Below are 20,105 nucleotides of genomic sequence, written 5' to 3' on the forward strand. Positions count from 1 at the left end.
GGGCAGTGATCACACGCCCATCAAAATTTCTCTATCCCTACCCACCCCAATCCCACCCCTATCCCAATCCCAATCCGCCACCCCTTCAGACAACACCCCCCAGCAACCCAAATTCAATCTCAAAAAGGCTGACTGGAAAACATTCCACACACTCTGCAATCAAATAAACACACACCATATACACAACACTGACAATGACATATTCAACACAAACTTTACAAATACAATTCACAATATAGCCCTCCAATGCATCCCAACAGTCAAAATCTCACCGCACCATACCACTGTCCCCTGGTGGAGCTCAGAAATAGAAAACTCCAGAAAACTTAGGAAAAAAGCATTAAATAAAGCCAAGCGGGACATAACCAAACTCCCCTTGGCAAAAAACCTCAGAAATTCAACTAAACAACTTTTAAGAGCAGCCAAAAGAAAACATTGGCAAACATTTACCAGCTCCTTGAAAATGGGGAAACAAAATACCAAAATTCTATGGAAAAAACTTAAAGCCATAAAGGGCACTTCAAAAACCTTCTCAGCCCCATCTTTTCCTAACCTAAATACAGACAGAGAAAAGGCTAACGCCATGGCTGCTCATTTTTCGGCCACTAGTAGCTCCGCCAACCACACCCCCATCATGCAAGACACTATTAAAAACCACCCCACCTACTCTTACAGACCACCCCTCACAAGCATGTCATACAATAAAACAATAAACATCTATGAACTACAAACAGCCATCAATAACAAAAATACAGCCCCAGCCACAGGCCCAGACAACATTAGCTACACTATCCTTAACCACCTTCCCCCTAAAATTCAAAAACTCCTCCTTCAATTATTTAACCAAATCTGGATTTCTGGATCCCTCCCCCACTCTTGGAAAACAGCCCTAGTAGTACCGGTTCTCAAACCAGGCAAGCCCCCCCAAAGAACCGGATTCCTACCGCCCTATCTCATTAACTTCCAATATTTGCAAAATAATGTAGTCCGTCATAAACAACAGACTAAAATTCCAAATTTCATCCCAAAAATTATTTAATGAGGACCAGAGTGGTTTTATGTCCAATCGACAAACTTTAGACCACGTTTTACATCTAGAACATGACGTTAAAACAACACTCGCCCAAAAACAATATACTGTGGCCATTTTCATCGACTTTAGTAAAGCATTTGACATGGTTTGGCATCACGGCCTAATCCAAAAACTTAAAGCAAAAGCCATAGATGGTAGCATTCTAAATTTCATACACTCTTTTCTAACAGACAGAAATATCACAGTTAAAACCAACAACACACTATCTGACCCACATCCTTTAGACAACGGCACCCCACAGGGTAGTATAATCTCTCCAACACTCTTCAATTTTATGATTGACGACATTTTCCCATCTAAAATTAAAAGAACCACTACTGCAAAATTCGCAGATGACATTTCCTTCTGGACGTCGTCAACATCTCTAAAACAGATCCAAAAAAGAATTCAACCCCTCCTGAAACACATAGAACTTTGGGCAACCCAGTGGGGATTCCAAATTAACACTAATAAAACCATCGGCTTACTCTTCAAAAATAAACATATGCCAAATTGTACACCCAAACTCACCCTTAATGATCAAACCATCTTATTCAAAAAGGAAGCTAAATTTCTGGGAATTACTTTTGACCAGCACCTAACATGGGCTCCCCATATTCATAATTTGGTCACATCATGTCAAAAAGACTTAAATCTAATGAGAGCCATCAGCGGCACTGATTGGGGCGCTGACAAACAAACATTACTGAATATATACAAGTCATTAATTCAATCTAAGATTGACTATGCCACTCCAGTCCTCAACTCCATATCAGAAACACTCAATAACAAACTAAATTCTATTCAATATAAAGCCCTAAAGATAGCCCTGGGTACCAGAACCGGTACAGCCCTAAACACCCTCCAGCTATTATCAGGAACCACCTCCATCCAACTCCGCCGCAATCAAACCACTCTCAACTACTGGGCTGGGGCCCAACAAAACCCTATCCTAAAACAAATCATCACTAAATACAACACTCTTAGACCTGCCACCTTAAAGAAATTCAAAAACAATCACACACTAGCCCCCTATCTCACACATCTCTACAAACTCTTAAAAACATATAAGTTAGAAAACATCAAACACACAGACCCCCCCAAACATATTCATAAATGACAAACCCCCCCCTGAAACAGACCTCTCACTCCACAAAACATTCATCTCACATCCTGACCCCAAAAACCTAGACAAAAAAGAAATATCAAATAACTACATACACCAAAACTGGCCCAACCACACCCATATCTATACCGATGCATCACAGACTAATAATGACATAACAGGACTAGGCATACAGATCACACAACCTATACCAATCACCACAAACTTTCACTATACCAACTACACACATATCACAGCTGAACAGCTGGCTATACAATGTGCTTATCACTACATAAAAATATCTACTGACACTAACTTCCTTATAATCTCAGATTAATTAGGTGCACTAACCTAAATTCATAATAAACAATCTAAATCAAGGCAAGACATAATAAACAATATCATAGACATTCACACAAAACTCATAGAATCTAACAAAACAATAACTCTCCTATGGGCACCTGCACACACTGGCATAACAGGCAACCAACTAGCAGACACAGCAGCAAAACTAGCCACCACCCAACCATCACCAAGTATTGACTTCACCACTAGTAAAGCCGAGATAAAATCACTAATCAAAAGAAACATATTATCTCAAAATTTCAAAACAAATATTCAAAATTGTAAGTCAATCTTGACAAAATCCCTTTTCAATAAGCCAGTCTCTAAGTGTCGGAACTTCACAAAGTCCATTTTAGCAGATAAAATCATTAATAGAATGGTAAGCGGCCAAACTAATTTAAACGAAACACTCCACAAACAAAACAGACACCCACATCCAAACTGCATACACTGCAACACACCTGAAACACTAGACCATATATTCAACCACTGCTCACAATATAAACAACAACAAACACAACTATACAACTCTCTTCCCCCACAGCTCAAAAACAACATCCAACTGCTCCTAGACCCCTTCAACCATACTGCTAAATTTACCCATATAGCCACATTCCTTAAAACAACAAATCTAATAAGCAAACTTTAGAAAAATCCCAACAAACTACAGCTTAAACACTATATCTAAAATCCACACATTTACAATTTAGGATCGGGATCCAAATTCTCAGCGCGGACCGACTTCTCCGACATCCGCGCGACAAATTCGCCCATATCCATACTATAATAAACATGACCACTTAACCAGCCACCAACCCAAGCCCAGCTTCCACGCTCACGGCCAATACTCACCCCCCCCCCCTCTCCTGACTCCCTACCCCAGCCAGTAAGCCCAAACTTTTTATGATAGGTTTCTCACCCAACCCACTGTTATTTTTTACTTTATAATACATATTATTACATAGCATATCAGCTTAACTGATTATATATCATTCTAAGTCTCTACACTAGTTACTTCCCTTAGACTAGGTTTCTTACAGCTCTACACTACTACTGCTAAACCTCTCTCCCCTTCACACCCCTTTACTATATTTCTTTCTTCTTTAACCCCCCTAACTTACATTTTTTGGGGCCAGCCGATTAGTTACGTATTACCCACTATTGTTTATTATTGTTTAACCCGTCTGGCCCCGACTGCGAAATAGCCAACGGCTGAAGCAGTCGTAAAATCTACAATACTACTACTACTATTACCTCCCACTATGCTTAACCTTTTCTTCAAGTAGAGCTTACAATTACTAGGAGAGATTATATAGCACTTTCTACTCTTTTCAGGCCTTAAATCCTTCTTTCAAAATTCACCTCTCTTGATATATTACCATTTAACTTATCTTTTCTTTTTATATTTTAATACACTTGTTGTACATTATACCCATAGTTTTTTAGGATTAGGTTTATGCCCCTCTCACTTATAGATTTTTGGGTATGGTGTTTACCTACATTAAAATTTTTTTTTTTTTTTTCCCCATCTACCCAGACTGAAATTGCCAGTGGTAGAAGCGGTCGTTAAACCCCCAAACAGTACAGTACAGAATTACCTCACATTTTCAAGATGGAGTTAGAGGAGAATTTCCTAAAAAAAACTGGACAAGAGCTATTGTTTGTTAAGTCTATCCTATGTTTGATGTAGCATTGTTTTGATTACAGTGAAGACTAAGTGTTAAGTTAAATGAAAGGTATTTATTATCATGTCAAATAAATTTGTCTTCTCATAAATGATTTGGCTTTTTTTTTATCAAGTTTGACTATATAAGAGCCTCAAAAGCAATTTCAGGGAATATGTCTAAAAAACTTGATGTTAAATCAGGGAATATGTATAATACCTGAATTTTTTAGGGATTACGTATATTCCCTGAGTGAATCAGACATTAAATATATTCCCTGAAAATTTCAGGGATTATACATATTTCCTGATTATACATATTCCCTGTAACATATATATATATATATATATATATATCCATTCTCTATCCACTAAAGTTCGTTTCAAGGCGTCAATAGCGGTAATCTGACCGTAGTTGCTGTAAATAATGGTGAGTTGTGTGATCTACTTCATGCACAATTTGGCCTAAGTGAATATAAACAAATTTGAATGAAATTTAAAATAAAATTGATATACATGGCAATAGATTGAACACTTTTTATAACCAGATAGTGTAATTACATGATTAATTTGCATACTTCATTACGGATTTGTTGACATGGTATTTCCGGTATTTAGACGACCCCCTTCAAAGGCCCATAATTCTAGGTATGAAAAACTCGCCTTATAGATAGCAATATATAGTACCTAAAACAACAAAGTAAGCAGGCTTTAGCCGTGGCTACTGCTGCTAGGGTCTCTGAGCTACACGCACTGGATTACTCGAGTCTCACACATAGAGATTGGTGGAATGGTGAAGGACTGGTCGGGTTGGCCAGGTAGTTTGGCTGTGTAGAATGCTCAAAACGGACGTCTTGACGTCAAGTGCATGGAACTCGCTCACCCGCACTGCAGAAATATTGTTTTCTTAGTGAGGTTATGAAATAAGGATGTGTTGAGAGGCTTGAAGTGGGGCCTGCAAAAACCTCGAAATACCACTTTCAAATCTGATGCAGGGGGACAAAATTTGGCCTTCTGATCCTCAAGCCTGAAAGAGTGTAGTAGGGCCTGTAGTTCCAGGACCTTAGTCATTTTGCAAATCTCCGTAATGGCCAACACTGAATTAAGCACTACCAAATACGTTGTATTGGTGCTACACTTCAAGTGTCTTTTGGTACGCAAGTGTAGGAGGTATTTGGCTAAGAATTGAGGTGATGCTTTCGTTGGATATTGATTCTTAGCCTTACAAAAGGTTTCAAATGATCACCACTTATCATCGTATAACCCCCTGGTGGAGGGACGATGTGCCAAAGCAATGGCTTTAGCTGCCCGTGCCGAATAGCCCTTTGCACTGAAGGCCGTTTGAACATGAACCAAGTGTGCAGACGAAATCTGCCTGGCATTGGGTGAGGTAGTTTGCTGTGGATGACTGGGTTCAACCACTCTGGGAGGGGTAGTGGATTGTCTTCTGCAAGGTTTTTTGAGGTTGACAAACCACCCCCTCTCTGTCCACCAAGGCACGACCAAAGTCAGAGGAAGGTTCTTGGTAGCTTTGATCTTTTGTATCTCCCTGGGAAGCAGTACAGGAGGCGGAATAGCGTACGCTTTTAGCCCTTCCTTGGGGATGCTGAATATATCTATTGCCAAAGCCTGTGGATCCAGGAGCAGGGTGATGTGCTGGACTAAGTATTTTAGTCCCAGATGATCCACTAGATGAAAGAACCTTGTCCCTTGATTGCGCAGGCACCACACTATTGCGCTGTTGTTGGTGGACATTGCGAGTTGGGTGAACTGTAGCTGATATTGCCAATGTGAGATGGCCAGAATAAGTGCTTCAAACTCAAGGTTGTTTATGTGCCAAGTAAATTGTGCACCGAATCACAGCCCTGACGTCTGCTTCTGTAAATGAGCACCCCATCCCTGAAGGTAGGCATCTACGAACAGGTGTGAACAAGGCGACATATCCTAAGACGTTCGACTCTATCGTCCACCAATTGAGATGAGTTCTTAGGTGGAATGGTAGAGTGATGGCTGCTTACAGATCTTTGTGTCTGATGAAAGGTGCCAGGAACTGTTGTATTGGGCGCAGATGTAGGCAGCCTCATACAGATGGCTAAGATCTTGAGCCATCTGTCCCTCGGCACTGATAGGAGGTCCTGATCTGTCTGTAAGAAGGAGTTAACTCCAACTTCGCCTTGTTGACTATCCATCCATCCTGATCTGTCTGAAACAGTCCTCCTATGAACTGGAGCTGGTAAGATGGAATTAACTTCGCCTCTTTGACTATCCATCCCAATTGATATAGTAGATGTCGGGTGAAGTCCCGCTGGCGCACCAGGGTGAACATGTCTGGATGACTCAGGAGACAGTCGTCTATGTATGACTTGAACCGGATGTTTCTCAGGTGGAGAAAGGCAGTTACTGGCTTGATTATTCATGTAAATAGCCACGGGGCCACTGAAAGATGTTGCTTCCTTGGATAAGCCCAAGGTTGAGGAGCTGTGGTCAATGGTGTATCTACTGCTAAGTTAAGATGGTAGCCGTATCACAGTACGAAAGCATCCTTCAGTACGGCCCAGTTATGCCGAAGAGGCTCAGTCTCCCACTAAGAGGGGTGTCAACGATTGGGAGGACTATGGGTGGGAGCTCCCAGTCGTGATTGTCCAACACTTCAGTGTTTCCCCTTCTTATCCCCGCCCCTGCCCTGGAACTTTTTGATAAGAGCCTTGTGGTTTGCCTCTGCCATGAAAGGAATCCTGGTCTTGATCCTTGAGGGAAGAGTGTCTCGGCCTGTAGTTGCCCGACCTACCTGCTCATTGGGATAAGCTATGAGACACATGCTCCACTGCCTCAAGAGCATAATTTGAGATCTTAGCAGGTGTTTCAGTGACTTGGTCATGCTGGCAACGTGCTGGCTAACCATGGTTGACAGAGAAGATGACGTTTAAACTCAAAATCCCAGTTGGAGAGCGCTAGGTATCCAATTCTGCGAGTAACTGAGGTGGTTTCTCATGTGATTGATTTGACACTGTTGAAAATCAACCTGAAATCTGAAAATAGTCTATGCGGTTCGGGTTAACTTCTGATAACCCTGCTCCATTGCATGGGTTGAGGATGCTAGTGCGGATAATGGTTTGAGTACACGCCTGATTTCTGACTCAATAAAGGTGAATCTGGCGTCTGGAACTGTCATGAACCAGTCACCCTCTGCAAGTCCTCATCCAAAACACGAGCCTGGTCTGCTACAGCGAAAGCATGGATAGGGAAATCATCCTTCCTGAATTTTTGGCGTCGGAAAAGTCTTCATCTAGCGCCCTAACCATATCCTTGAGTATAGGATCCACTGATATAGACATGTATTGGGACCAGATGGTATCCCTCTTATCAACCCCAGCTCCAGAGGAAGGCACTACTGACGTGAGGTGGTCCATCATCCAGTCAGTCATCTGTGCTAGGCTGTGGTGGGTATTCCATTCAACAGATGAATCACATTTATCGCCGCCTGATGCCTCTGATGAATCAGAATGGCAGTGATGCACTCTGCTCGGAGGTGAACGAGTTCGACTAGGGTGTGTAGGTCTTGCTCTAGCAGAGTGCTTAGACGTAGCACTTGATGAGAGTGAGCTGTACAACAAAATCCTCGTGTGAGCAGTGGTGTTGGAGATAGCTGAAGGCATGCTAGTCGTTATAGAGCTTGACAATGGTATAAAGATCTATAGCGAAACGTCACTTTTACAGTAATGAAAGAAGTTATCCATAAATTGTGTCTACTTTTACGAAGGTTGAGTGGTGATAACTGGGGAATAGTGGCTGGGAGAGTCCTGCGAGTACAACATCTTCTTCACCGTAGCTGAAAAACTTGTTTTCGGAGTTAGAGGTGGGCAAAAATTACATTTAAAAGTACTTTCTTTGGAGTGCACAATTTTGTACAAGTTTTTAAGGTGTATCAAAATACAAACATGAAACTCTTTATATATATGCCAAAGGCTTATGGTGTTTAAATATACATGAGATGTAATATCTAGCCGAGAATTGCAAACAATAATGACTACCTCACACTGAGGTAAACGCAATTTCAAAATGGAGGAAACAATGAGGCACATGGTGGGGAAAAAGAGAAAGTCTTTTTACGTGGAAAATGCAATATTAATACATATTAAAGTGAACATAATATGAAAAAGGAATACATCACCCAACCAAATTTAGTGTGGTAGTGGAACGCTAACCACCAATTTAAGCCAAAGTTTGAGGAGCAAAGTGAAGCACAACTTCCCTGTAGTACTATGAGCAAGAATGTGAATTGGTTGTGACGTCACGATTGGTCACATGAGAGCGGCGATGGGTCCTTCAAAAGTGCACTTTTTTTCTCACCCAGTACCATCATGACGCACTGTCTTCGTTGTCTTAAGGTAAGCAATAGATGCATTAAGGAGTAATGCAGGATAAATAAATAAATCTAATAATTAAGAGAAGTGATGTGTGGCTATTGTACATAAAGAAAGGTGTTGATTATTAAGCAGGTGCTTAACTTTTGCTGTGGATGTGCTCTTTCATTGGACATAACTTTTCTAGGAGATGGAGTTTTTCCGGAACCAGTCTTACAATAGTCAGGACAAGTTTGTGTCTGTGATGGGGGACTTCTGCACCATCGCAGCCTACAACTTCTCTGAGGTGGAGGACTCCTACTCTGAAATGAAGACAAAGGTAAGCTACAGTGTAATCAACCCAGATTGGCCCAAATTATAAAACATAGTCATGATCGTGGATTTCAACAAAAAGTTCTTCTTAGCTGTTCCATGATCCACTGATAGTAGGTTCAAAACCTTGATTTTCCCCCTTGAATAATCTGTCCGCACCATACCTGTGCTCGTGGGTTTCCAGCAGGTAGAGATTACTACACAAGTGTCTGTCAGATACCATTTATCTTTCGCTCATCAGATACATTTTGTAATAAGTTGTATAACATGTTGTGACAGCCATGAGTGCTGCAATCTGTTTCATGCACACCCTATAACTAAACAATTTTAGCTTTGAATCGGTCCATATTTTGTCTATTCTCATAATCTTAGTGGCGCATTAACAGAATCGCAGAGGTCATGTGTGACGTCATCTGGACTACTGCTTATAGGCCCTGGGCTAGGTATGACCCACGAGCACCCCCATCCAAGCCCCACTAGTTTTTTTTAAAACCCATAAACATACTTAACATGATTTTGAATGTAAACAAGAAAAAAAGTTGGGACAAACTTGTTGTTACAGCCTTTCAAAGTATGGTACCCTATATCGTGTTTTCACCCGGTTTTGCTGTATATCACTTGGGGGTATGATTACGTTTTGGGTTGTCATCTCACTAGTGATCCACTGATCTTCAAGTGTGATATACCACTGGAAGCCATATATAAGTACCTCTCCATTGAGAGATCAATAATTGGTATTGAGTGAATATGGACCAACCCATGGCAAATCGAACGTCATATATCCCGACAAAACCAAATTCTTCTCACAGAAATCTTTAATCCGGTATATGTTCTAGGTACGTGTGCCTGATTCCACTAGAATCTTCTAACACATGGTCCTGTAGATCTCTTGAAGTACTTCTTAACATGTGATGTTACCAGGTGAAAATCTTTTGCACAATTTGGAACAAATTTACTCTTATAATATCAGAGTAGGATACCCAATATTGCATTCTCGGCTTAGCTACATCGGATCAACGCTTGGATGTATGCTCAGGATTTGGCTTGTCATCTTGTGTGTTATACACCGACCTTGATGTGTTATATACCATAGGAAACCATATATAAACACCATAATTTGATGTAGGCTGATTATTGATCTACTTGTGGACAATCATACAGAATACTTCTTGACAAATCTGATATCACTCACTTTTGTATGCTTATAAGAGGTTGGGGGTGCCTATTACTACTCATGCTTGTTCTGACACTTCACAAAAACGTTTCAGCCATATATGTGGGTTATTTAGGCACTGATGATAAATAGAATACACTTGCCTAAAGGCTTGCACTCCACATTAAGCCGTTGTGCCATAATGTAACTGAAATAATGTTGAAAGCTTTTCACTCAGTATTGGAGCCTGAACTTTAGGTGTGTGGGTGTGTGTATGTGTTCCAGTATGAGATGACTCTGAAAGCTTACGCTGAGGAGAACAAGGTGCAGCCAGACGACTTCTTTGGGGTGTTTGATCTGTTCCTCACCTCCTTCACGGACGCCCGCCTGGAGAATGAGAAGATGAGAAGACAGAAGGAGGAGGAGGAGAAGAGGGCAAAGATTGAGGAACAGGTAAGAGGCTGATATGCTGGGGATCAAGAGTGATATAATGAAAGCATCGTAGATTGTTGGAAATTGTTTAAATTTTAAACTTGGGGATGGGGGTGGGGGTACACATTGTGAATGTTAACCTTTGGGGGAGGGGTGGGGTGGGTTGTTCAAAATCTGAATTTTATCCTGCTGTGGCTGGGGGTTCCACATTTTGAATTTAAGTCTCAATTGACAATATACAGAAGCATTTCATAGGTGTTTGTTTGTTATTGGGGTCCATATGTTATTTGCAAAAGGAAGGAGTGATCAAAATATTATGAACACACTTTCCCCCACCACACACTCGTTTTAGCCACTTGATTGCATTGCAGGATAGTGCTTTTCTATCAGCAAGTGTTGATCAGTTATCATTGCTCTGATAGTTATCATTGCTCTGATAATAATTCTCTTCTATGTAAACCTCATCACAATGTGTTGATGTTGATGTTGGCCGGTATTCTGCAGTTGAAGAAGGAGCGGGAGAAGAGGTTGTTGCTGCGGAGGAGTAGTACCCTGGACAAGAAGGACGGGAAGATCACCACCAACAACACAGAGAATAGCAGTGGGGAAAAGGGTCAGTAGTCTCTCAACATGCAAATGTAGATTGAATTTATTATTTCATTGGCATGATAATTTTATACCCCCACCTTAATATTTCAATTGCTCTCTATCATTATGATAGATTAGATTATTAGATGCAAACACTGTTTCAGTAGTATTGTTATAACACTATTTGGATGACATTGCAGTTGATGTTCCTTGACAGTATCCCAATAAGCGTCTTCTTTACTTGGTGAAACTTGTGGGTGCTAACTATGTCTTTAATGTGCTCATGTATGCAGTAACATTAATTAACACCATCATTTGTGTTCCAGGAGAGTTTGATGACCTTATTTCTGCACTCAGGACTGGTGATGTATTTGGGGAGGACATGGCCAAGATGAAGCGACGGAGGCGAGGAATGCCCAGTGCAGATATGTCCCGTGAGAGGGTTGGCAATCTCAAACTGTGAGCAGTTCACAATGTTGACAGACAATGTTACGTTGGACTGCACTGCATCAAGTTCTACACAAGGCTGATATCCTATATACAGACAGTTTTGTTTCCAGTCCTGAAAACAGAAGTTTCGTTTGCATATTCTGAACAGGAAGATTTGATTGGTGTCCTGAGAATGGAAGTTTCGTTGACATAATTTAAACAGACAGTTTTGTTCTGAATCCAAAAAATGCTGTTTTGTTAGTTAATCCTCTCAGTTGGCAGTTTTGTTGACAGTTTTGTTGGTCATGGACCCAGATGAACAGTCTGCACATGTCAGTGAAGAAACTGTGGAGAGTGTTAAATGGAGAGTGTTGTACATGGACATGTTGCAGTAGAAGGATATCACTCAGGTACATCATCCATTGAAAAGAACCAACCAATACACACATAGCATATCAAAGAATCACTGGATCATGTATAAGTGTGGAGATGGAGAGTATGTTTGTGTTTGCCAGTTTGGCAAGCCAAGCAGCTAGATGCTACTGGATATGTGGTATAGCAATCCCTTGGGGAAACCTGTGCAGCATCACTTAGCTTTGGACACCATGCCAAGTAAGAACCAAAAGGTTTTCTTGGACTCACACTGCCCTTGAAAGTGCGACTAGGGAGATGTGAAATGTTATGACGTGATGTCCTTTACTGTGGCATCATGAGGAAGTGTCACCGGATTGTAGCTGTATATCATTCAAGACCATGGTCACAACATGACAAGCTCTATCACTGACCTACACCTTTGTTACTCTCCTCTATAAAGGGTGTAGGGAGCAAGGTATCACTGTGAGGAGCTTCATTCACAATGCAAGCTCCTTCCCAGTGTGTGACACCTTCTCTCCCTTCAGTATATAGTGCAAGGAAGACGGTGTCGCTGTGAGGAGCTTCACTCCCATGAAGGAGATAATAATGGAATCACTATCTCATTGTCAATATGGAGAATAATCTGATCTGTATCTGAAGGGCTGTGTATGTAGAGAAAGTCACTGGTTGTGTTACAACCATTTTGTCTAGCACAGCAGGATTTGCATTGTGTGGACTTTTGAACACAAAGTTGCTAGCATCTACATTCCTAGAAAGAGTGCATATGATCTATAGTGTTTTGTATGCACTTCCCTGTGCTGCCATTTCATTACTCGAGCTCCACTTCAGTGTTCAAACAAAAGTTTTCCCTTGAGTCATTATTGGACAAGTATGCAAACATCTCATCTCAGTACCTAATATATGATAACAAAACAGTGTTAATATTCTTACACTTTCCAGTGTTATTACCTTTAATGTTATTCCTTGATGGTGGAGTAAGTCTACACACATATCAATCTTCCAATTATTTTACTTTAAGAGTGGCTGCTGGCTGGTAGTAACTTTTCCCAAGAGTTGTTTCTAAAATTTTGATTATTTTATCTTGACTATTCCACCCTCTACGAACTAGGCTGGAATTATGGAATTATATTTTGGCTGTACTAACAAGTCTATGCAGACTTCGGTCGATTGCAGGATTTGCAAAACATGTGTACCAACAACTTAGCATCAGCAGATCTTTTCCAAATCTTTTTATGTTTTTAATAAACATGCACACGTGATTTGATGCACTTCGCGAAGTAAAACCCGTTTTATTACAATATAGATCTTGATTATCGATCAGATTGTCTTGTTTTGGCAACTCCATTTTATTTGAAGCAAATGCAAGTGATATGGTCAATAGGAGGGACATAGAAGGACCATAACTCTTAATAGCCACTGGTGGCGCTACGATCAAGCCCAGAAGTTCCAGCCTTGTTCGGCAAGGGTGGAAACTGGACTTTTACAGTCAGTTAACTCCCTTGCCTTGGGGAAAATGTCCAAATGAAATAAGAGGATGGTCTCTGTGTTAACTAAGTTTCTCAATTTTTTTTCGTTTTAGCTCCTTTTGATATTTTAACCACGCATGATAAACCATTCATCTCCAAGAAGACATTATGTCTTTGTGATCATGTTCTAATGTTCTAGTCAATAAAAAAGTGCAGTTATGTATTTCCCCCAAATGGGAATTAATTCACTTACACAGCCCCAGGTTCACAGTGACCATACCAGCAGACATCGTTAAAGGCTTTGATATTATGAATATGTATTTTTGTTAATATTTTTATGATAATGGGCACAAAGAAATTCAATTATTTTGCTATGACCATGTGTTACATGTCCCAAATGTTACATTCCCTGGACCAGGAACCAACACACTGTTCAGTGAGTGAGGTGGTTTCATTGACACTTTAAAGGGTAGATCACTGTGTGTCAGCTCAAGAGGACACACCTAAACCTGTGTGCTATGGCAGCATAATTTCCTATGCAGAGTTTGGTCCCTTACCTCTGCCAGGACCTGCTGATCCTATCCTACATTTGAATGTATTGATCCTCGGTCTGTTAGGACCATACCTGTAGTCTTCGCTTTCCACAAAGTGGAAAATGTCTTTGACCTGCATGATTTTGGGTTTTCCTTGCTTATTCAGCTGATACACAGTGATATGAATGAAATACTATTACGGTGGAGTCAATCTGAACTCACTCACTCAAACATCTTCATACAAACAGTAGCTCAATGTCCCCTGCAGGTGCAGAAAAATGTAGTCTTCTTTGCTATTTTATCCAAAAGATTAATTATATTGTTTCAACATCTCATCTCTTTTACCAAGCACACGCTGTAGGAAACATTAGCCCAGAGATGTTCTATAGGGAGATCTTACTGTTTTAGCAACAGTAGTTTGGCTAACATCACTTTGTGTGTCAAGCTCTTTTTCTTATTTCTAAGATATCACATATCAGAATCATTTGTAGCATGTGCTAGACAATTTTGAAAGCTATGCCAGATATACTGGTTGTCTGGAGAACAAGTTAGATTGTTTGGACTACTAGCAATGCTTGAAAGGTAATCTTGTAGATGTAATTTTTCATTAAAATATATTTTCACAGAGAATGAATTTCTTTAACATTTTTTAAAAGTTTATTTTACACAGGCGCATATCATAAAGAATAGAAGTTTTTTATGTGGCTTGAGTTCAATATTTTTTTATTTCCAACTTCCTTTTGAATAATTGGTAATTTCACTTTCGAGCATTTTGAGATCACAACAATTGATCATAACAATCAGCATTACATGTTATATAAATATCTTGTTACAACTATATGAAGTTAATCTGTTTGGTAGTGTTACTCAGACACCTAATCCACAATGGTCTCAAAGCTGTTTCATTTTCTTGTCAAAACCTGAGAAATTCTTTTAGTAGACTACTGGTAATTGCTTCATGCAATGTAACCAGATCCATTATGTACAAATTGTGAAGTGAAATATGATGATGTGCTTTATCAAGTGTCTGCTATACCCTAAGTAAAATATTGTAAGCCCTCACAGAGCATAAAACATGTGAAACTGTGGCGAAGTATATTAACTGTCATCTGTTTGTATTGTAGTGAATACCCTCACTTGTGAGATTTAAGTGATGATGCACCTGCTACGGCTTCATAAATAATGTCACATTAGTACATGTATTGAAATTGTTTGGAATGTGAAATGCACTTCCCATGAATAGTATTGTAAGCACGCTGTGTGAACATCTCCAACAACTAGGCTAGCATACTGCCAGTACTTCAGAGATCAGTTTCCTTGATCTTCACCCCTACAAAAAACATCATTCTGTTGAATAGTGGAATAGTGCTGTGTGTCAAAGGTACTTCACATACAGTTCCCACTACAACAAATTAATTTGTCAGAAGGAAAAATGTATGAAATTTAGCTCCTCTTAGAATTGATAGTGGGGTAGCCCAGTGGTTAAAGCGTTTACTCGTTCAACCTAGGACCCTGTTTTGAATCCCCAAGTGTCACATTTCGTGACATCCATTACTTGTCTCCACTGTCATAACATTGTTTAAATATTGCAAAGGAGGAGTAAAATTCACTCACTCACCCACTCATATGTTAGCATTGAATTGTGAAGACCTAATCCTGTGGCCAGATGTTGTAATGCATATTTTTGGAGTTGCAAAGATGTGTCAGGACACTTGTTATACCTTTTGTCGTACATGGCTGTTCCTAAAAATATTGTGCAATGTACAGTTTCCATGTAAATCTGTCCGGTGGAGGACAATGTTGTAGATTATTACTTCCTTTTCCTACAAAATAATTGTTTGAAGCTTTAACAGTGCAGGCTCAGGAATGAGGAGAAAATGGCATTGTGCTTCTGGAATGTTTAAAAAAGGTCATATTGTTTGTTAAGCTGCTTCAATTTGTCAAATTACTTGTTGTCAGTTCCTGAATGGTATATGTAGTTTGTCCTCCAAATTAAAAACGCCATTGCACTATGGCAGGACATCCAGTTTTGAGGGAACAGTGGGATTTGTGACATTACTCATCAAAGTGTCGTCAATGTTGTATCGAAGACAATTGTTCACTTGTGGTAGCTTTTGCACATTGTATATGTTAAACTGTTCTCTTTTTTATATAAATTAAAATCGTGTTGAAAATTTGAATGAATATTTGATCCTATCTATTGTGGACAAAAAAAAGGCACAAGAGTGCATGCTCAAATGTACACCCTGTCAATACATCAGTGTACACTCAAACTAATTTCTCAACTCCTTGAGGAGTAAACACCCATTGTAGATGAAAATCAAATCTTTATAATTATGAAACGATGTGTAACATGTATTAGTATTCAGCTCAAAATATGGGAGATTCGAAGTGAGATGAGAACTTGGCTTTACAATTACAACTTTATTTTCCAATGATGATCTAGTCCCTGATATGGCTGACTTCTGTGGTTTCCTTGCTGTCGCTGAAGTGCAAGACTGAGAATTGATTTGCAATTATTGATAGAAATAATTCATTAAGCAGACATTTTGAAAACTATTTTATTGCTCATGTTGATTTTCATGTCCGATGGGACTTTTATCCCTTGCTTACGACACCTTCTGTTATTTTAGTTTTGTGTACCAGTGGAGGAGTGGATTATTTCTTACAAAATTGGTGCTTGTTTGTGTTGATATTTTGTTGATTTTTGCATTACAAACAGGCAAATAGAACTCTTTTCATTTCAACAGGAAGTTGCAGATGTGGGTTTTCATAAAGATATTCGTGGACATAGAAAAGTGATTTTCTACCAGGGTATGAATTGAGTGCATATAATTAGTTAACCTATTACTCAGAGTCCTTGTATATCATTGTTTTAATCTTTTGTGAAATTTCTCACTGTCCGAGTATACTTTGTTTCCATTTTTGAAAGTTAAGCGGTTGACAAAGATGTAATAAACACCCTGCTACAATCAGCTCCACTGATAAACTTCAAGACCAGTCTGTAAGTAATGTTTATAAGTGCCCGGTATAAGTTATACAATTATAGGTTTTGTTTCTGAATCCCCATGGATAGAGGGAATTACAAAATGTGAAATCTATTCAACAAGCTTTGTCAGCAGGTTTGATGGATCTGCTGTCTCTTCATTCAGTCTCTGGAGGAGTTTTGGCAAATGAGGGACAACACAAGTTCAATATACATGAAAGCCTTATGTATGATCTTAGGGAATATTTGTTATCATTATTTAATATATTAAAACTAAACTGATATCATTGTCATCTTTGTTTTCATATTTATAGATTATTTTGATATTATACTAACCATACTAGTCACGAGTATTCAAGTCTTTTATTGTATATTTTATACTTATGTAAATTGATTAAATTTATATACAGGAGTTTGTATAACTACACGTAACTTATACACCCTTTTTGTACATGATCTACATTTAAGCATTTCAATATTCATGTTGTTTTCACATTACCATGTATGGAATCGCCAGCTTATGTTAAGACCTACACACTACAAGTAACAATCACTTCGATTTTTGTGTTTGGTATCTGTATTGTCAAAAAATGTCTTTCTGTGAATGGCTGAAAAATTGCTGCAATGGTGTGTGGTATTTTGCCTGAGTGCTGAGGTAGATTATACACAATTTGAAAATTTATTCCCATATCTATGAAATCTTGGGTGTTGATGTGATTGCTGTACCTTAACGCTGCTTTAAGTTATTAATTAGGTTGTCGTTTTCACATTTTATTGTGCATATTTGTCATGTTTTTATATTTCTTACAAACATTGAAACAAACAATAACATTTATGTCTGATTAATTCCCTGATAATAATATTCAAGAACATCTTTTATAAATGTGGGCCAAATTTCATGTTGCAGTCCTTGCGCTAGGACGATCATGTAGGTAATACGGCCATAACTCCCACACTGAAACATATACTATAATAGTTGTCGGGCCAACATTGTTTGTGGAACAGGCCAACATCTTGTCTGACACAAGTTATGATACACAAGATTTTCTCACCGAAATCCCCACCAATCTCAAATGAATTTGATATGGATTGTGTAGATTACACACATTTTCAAAATTTGACTCAAGAAAAAATGGGACAGCTTGTTCTGAAAGTAGATGGTTAGTGTGACAAATGTGCATAAAATGGGAATGAAAGCTTCCAGTAGTTGAATGACCTTGTGTATGATATAGCATGGCTAGGAGATCAAGATGGCAAGGTCAAGGTCATGCTGGCAGACATGGACTTCTGTTGATTTCTGTGATCAAACAAGTATGTAAATAAAATTCTTCATACTGTCTCAGAGTCTTGTATGATGTTTTATTGTTGCACATGCATGTTTCAAAGTCGCAAAACAGAAGTGGATGCAATTCCTGATACTGGAGACATGGTCAACCAGGCCTTATATATGTTTTTAGTTGGTTTACAAGACTGATACACCCCAAAATCAAATTAGAAAAAAGAGAGGTTATTTTAGCACTCTATTTTACAGTTTGGCGAAATAGAAACAAAACAAGCTTTTATCACAGCTGAAATGGTGAATAATACATAAATTTTAGTTATTCTAGATCTAACCAAAATACAAATAAATTATTCACATAGAATACAACATGCTAGATAAATGATTAGTGAAAATCTTGTACTGGACACAGCTATGGCATTGGATACAACCCTAATAAAAAAACACACCTGACCTCCTGTTTAGTGTCAGTCACCACAACCGCAATCATGATACATATTTCTTCAGATACTTTTTATTGTGGTAACCCTGTAGTCTAAGTTTCTGCATATTTGTACAGAGTTGCAGCCCTTGCCTTGCCAGGATCTGCTGGCCATGAGTTGAGTCTTGTGCCATCCTGGCTATCCTTAGTTTGGGAGGACCATTACTGAACTTGGTTTCACTGAAGCAAATCTCCAAGATCTGCTTTCCTCTAACATTAACCTGACCAGGTTACAGTAATGAATATTCAATGACTGTCCGAAGCAATGTTACAGCTAGCTGTCTCAGTCACACATGCAATTCTACAAGGTATTACAGATAGATAGTGTTGTCATCCTCAACCTCTTCCATCCCTGTCCAGCACAAACAGTCCAAAACAATGTGTTGCTGTGGTTGAGCAAGACTTAATGTCAACACCAAACTTGTGTAGTGGGAGGGAGCGCTGCCGTCTGCATATGCTTGGTATGACTGTGATCTCACATGTGCGTAGATGTCATCAAGCCGAAAGCCTTAAAGAAAAATCACATTTACAACTGTTGTCTATTCGATAATGGAATATCATTTTGATGTCAGACAACCAACATAAACACTTCATTCGCACACTTCCCCTCTATACAATGACAATGCAGCAAGTACTTGCCTTCCGCCTGTTCTGACAGGTGCTAGAGAGGGCGGTGGAGTGGGAGTGGCTGACAGAGTGGACAGTCAGGATCCGTCCCCGCCGCTTCCAGTAGGCTGTCCGCACCTCGTCGTTAAACACCACATGGAACAGGAAGATAAACAGGCCCTGTAGGAGGCAAACACATCTTCACACACTGTAAGTCTCCCCTCTAGTACCAGTGCTTTTTTACTGCTTAACGCTACATTCAGCAATATTCCATCATAGACGAAAGTCTATATATTCGAGTCTGCGCGAAACAAACCAGTGAATGACATAACGAACATTGACACCCAATTGGGACACGATAACATGCATGAACCAAGTCGGCGAGCCTGACCACCTGATCCCGTCAGTCGCCTCTTATGACAAACATGTGATGATGAAGACCTATTCTCTTCCCATATCTTCACAGATCTGTGTTGTCCATTTGGTCCCCTCTTACGACAAGCATGGGTTGCTGACCACCAATTCTAACCCGGAATCTTCACGAGGCTTGGAGTGAATGAGTGAGTATGGTTTTACGCCGCTTTTAGCAATCTTCTAGCAATATCACGGCGGGGGACACCAGAAATGGGCTTCACAGATTGTACCCATGTCGGGAATCGAACCCGGTTCTTCGGCGTGACGAGCGAACGCTTTAACCACTAGGCTACCCGACCGCCCCCACGAGACTTGGAACCAGTGAGTGAATGTTATGTTAACGCCACAGTCTGGAATGGTCCAGCAACATCAAAGCGTAAGTGTATCCAAACCAAGGGAAGCAATGCTTGAGGCAATGATCCACATGTATAATGACCCATAATCAGCCTTGTAGCACAGTTTAACCACCTCTAATAGTCAGCTTTACAACATTGGGTACTCG

The 20,105-nt window shown here is 39.7% G+C and overlaps 2 protein-coding genes across 2 annotated transcripts in view; one reads left to right on the top strand and one right to left on the bottom strand.

Annotated features, from left to right (window-relative positions):
* The window catches only part of LOC124117810 (disheveled-associated activator of morphogenesis 1-like), a 180,056-nt gene extending 166,880 nt beyond the window's left edge, over positions 1-13,176 (top strand). The window contains exons 24-27 of the mRNA XM_048403044.1: positions 8,737-8,868; positions 10,300-10,467; positions 10,951-11,059; positions 11,361-13,176. Coding sequence (XP_048259001.1) covers positions 8,737-8,868; positions 10,300-10,467; positions 10,951-11,059; positions 11,361-11,497 — 546 coding nt within the window. The 3' untranslated portion in view covers positions 11,498-13,176. The remainder of the gene's footprint in view (positions 1-8,736; positions 8,869-10,299; positions 10,468-10,950; positions 11,060-11,360) is intronic.
* A 4,148-nt stretch (positions 13,177-17,324) lies between these two features.
* Positions 17,325-20,105, bottom strand: part of LOC124117818 (adhesion G protein-coupled receptor L3-like) — a 58,741-nt gene continuing 55,960 nt past the window's right edge. The window contains exons 21-22 of the mRNA XM_048403045.1: positions 19,223-19,369; positions 17,325-19,091 (exon numbers count right to left, since the gene is read on the bottom strand). Of these exons, the coding sequence (XP_048259002.1) occupies positions 19,059-19,091; positions 19,223-19,369 (180 nt within the window). The 3' untranslated portion in view covers positions 17,325-19,058. The remainder of the gene's footprint in view (positions 19,092-19,222; positions 19,370-20,105) is intronic.

This window comes from Haliotis rufescens, unplaced genomic scaffold, assembly GCF_023055435.1.
Source record: "Haliotis rufescens isolate VD_foot unplaced genomic scaffold, xgHalRufe1.0.p SCAF_3, whole genome shotgun sequence".
NCBI classification, from domain to species: Eukaryota; Metazoa; Mollusca; class Gastropoda; order Lepetellida; family Haliotidae; genus Haliotis; species Haliotis rufescens.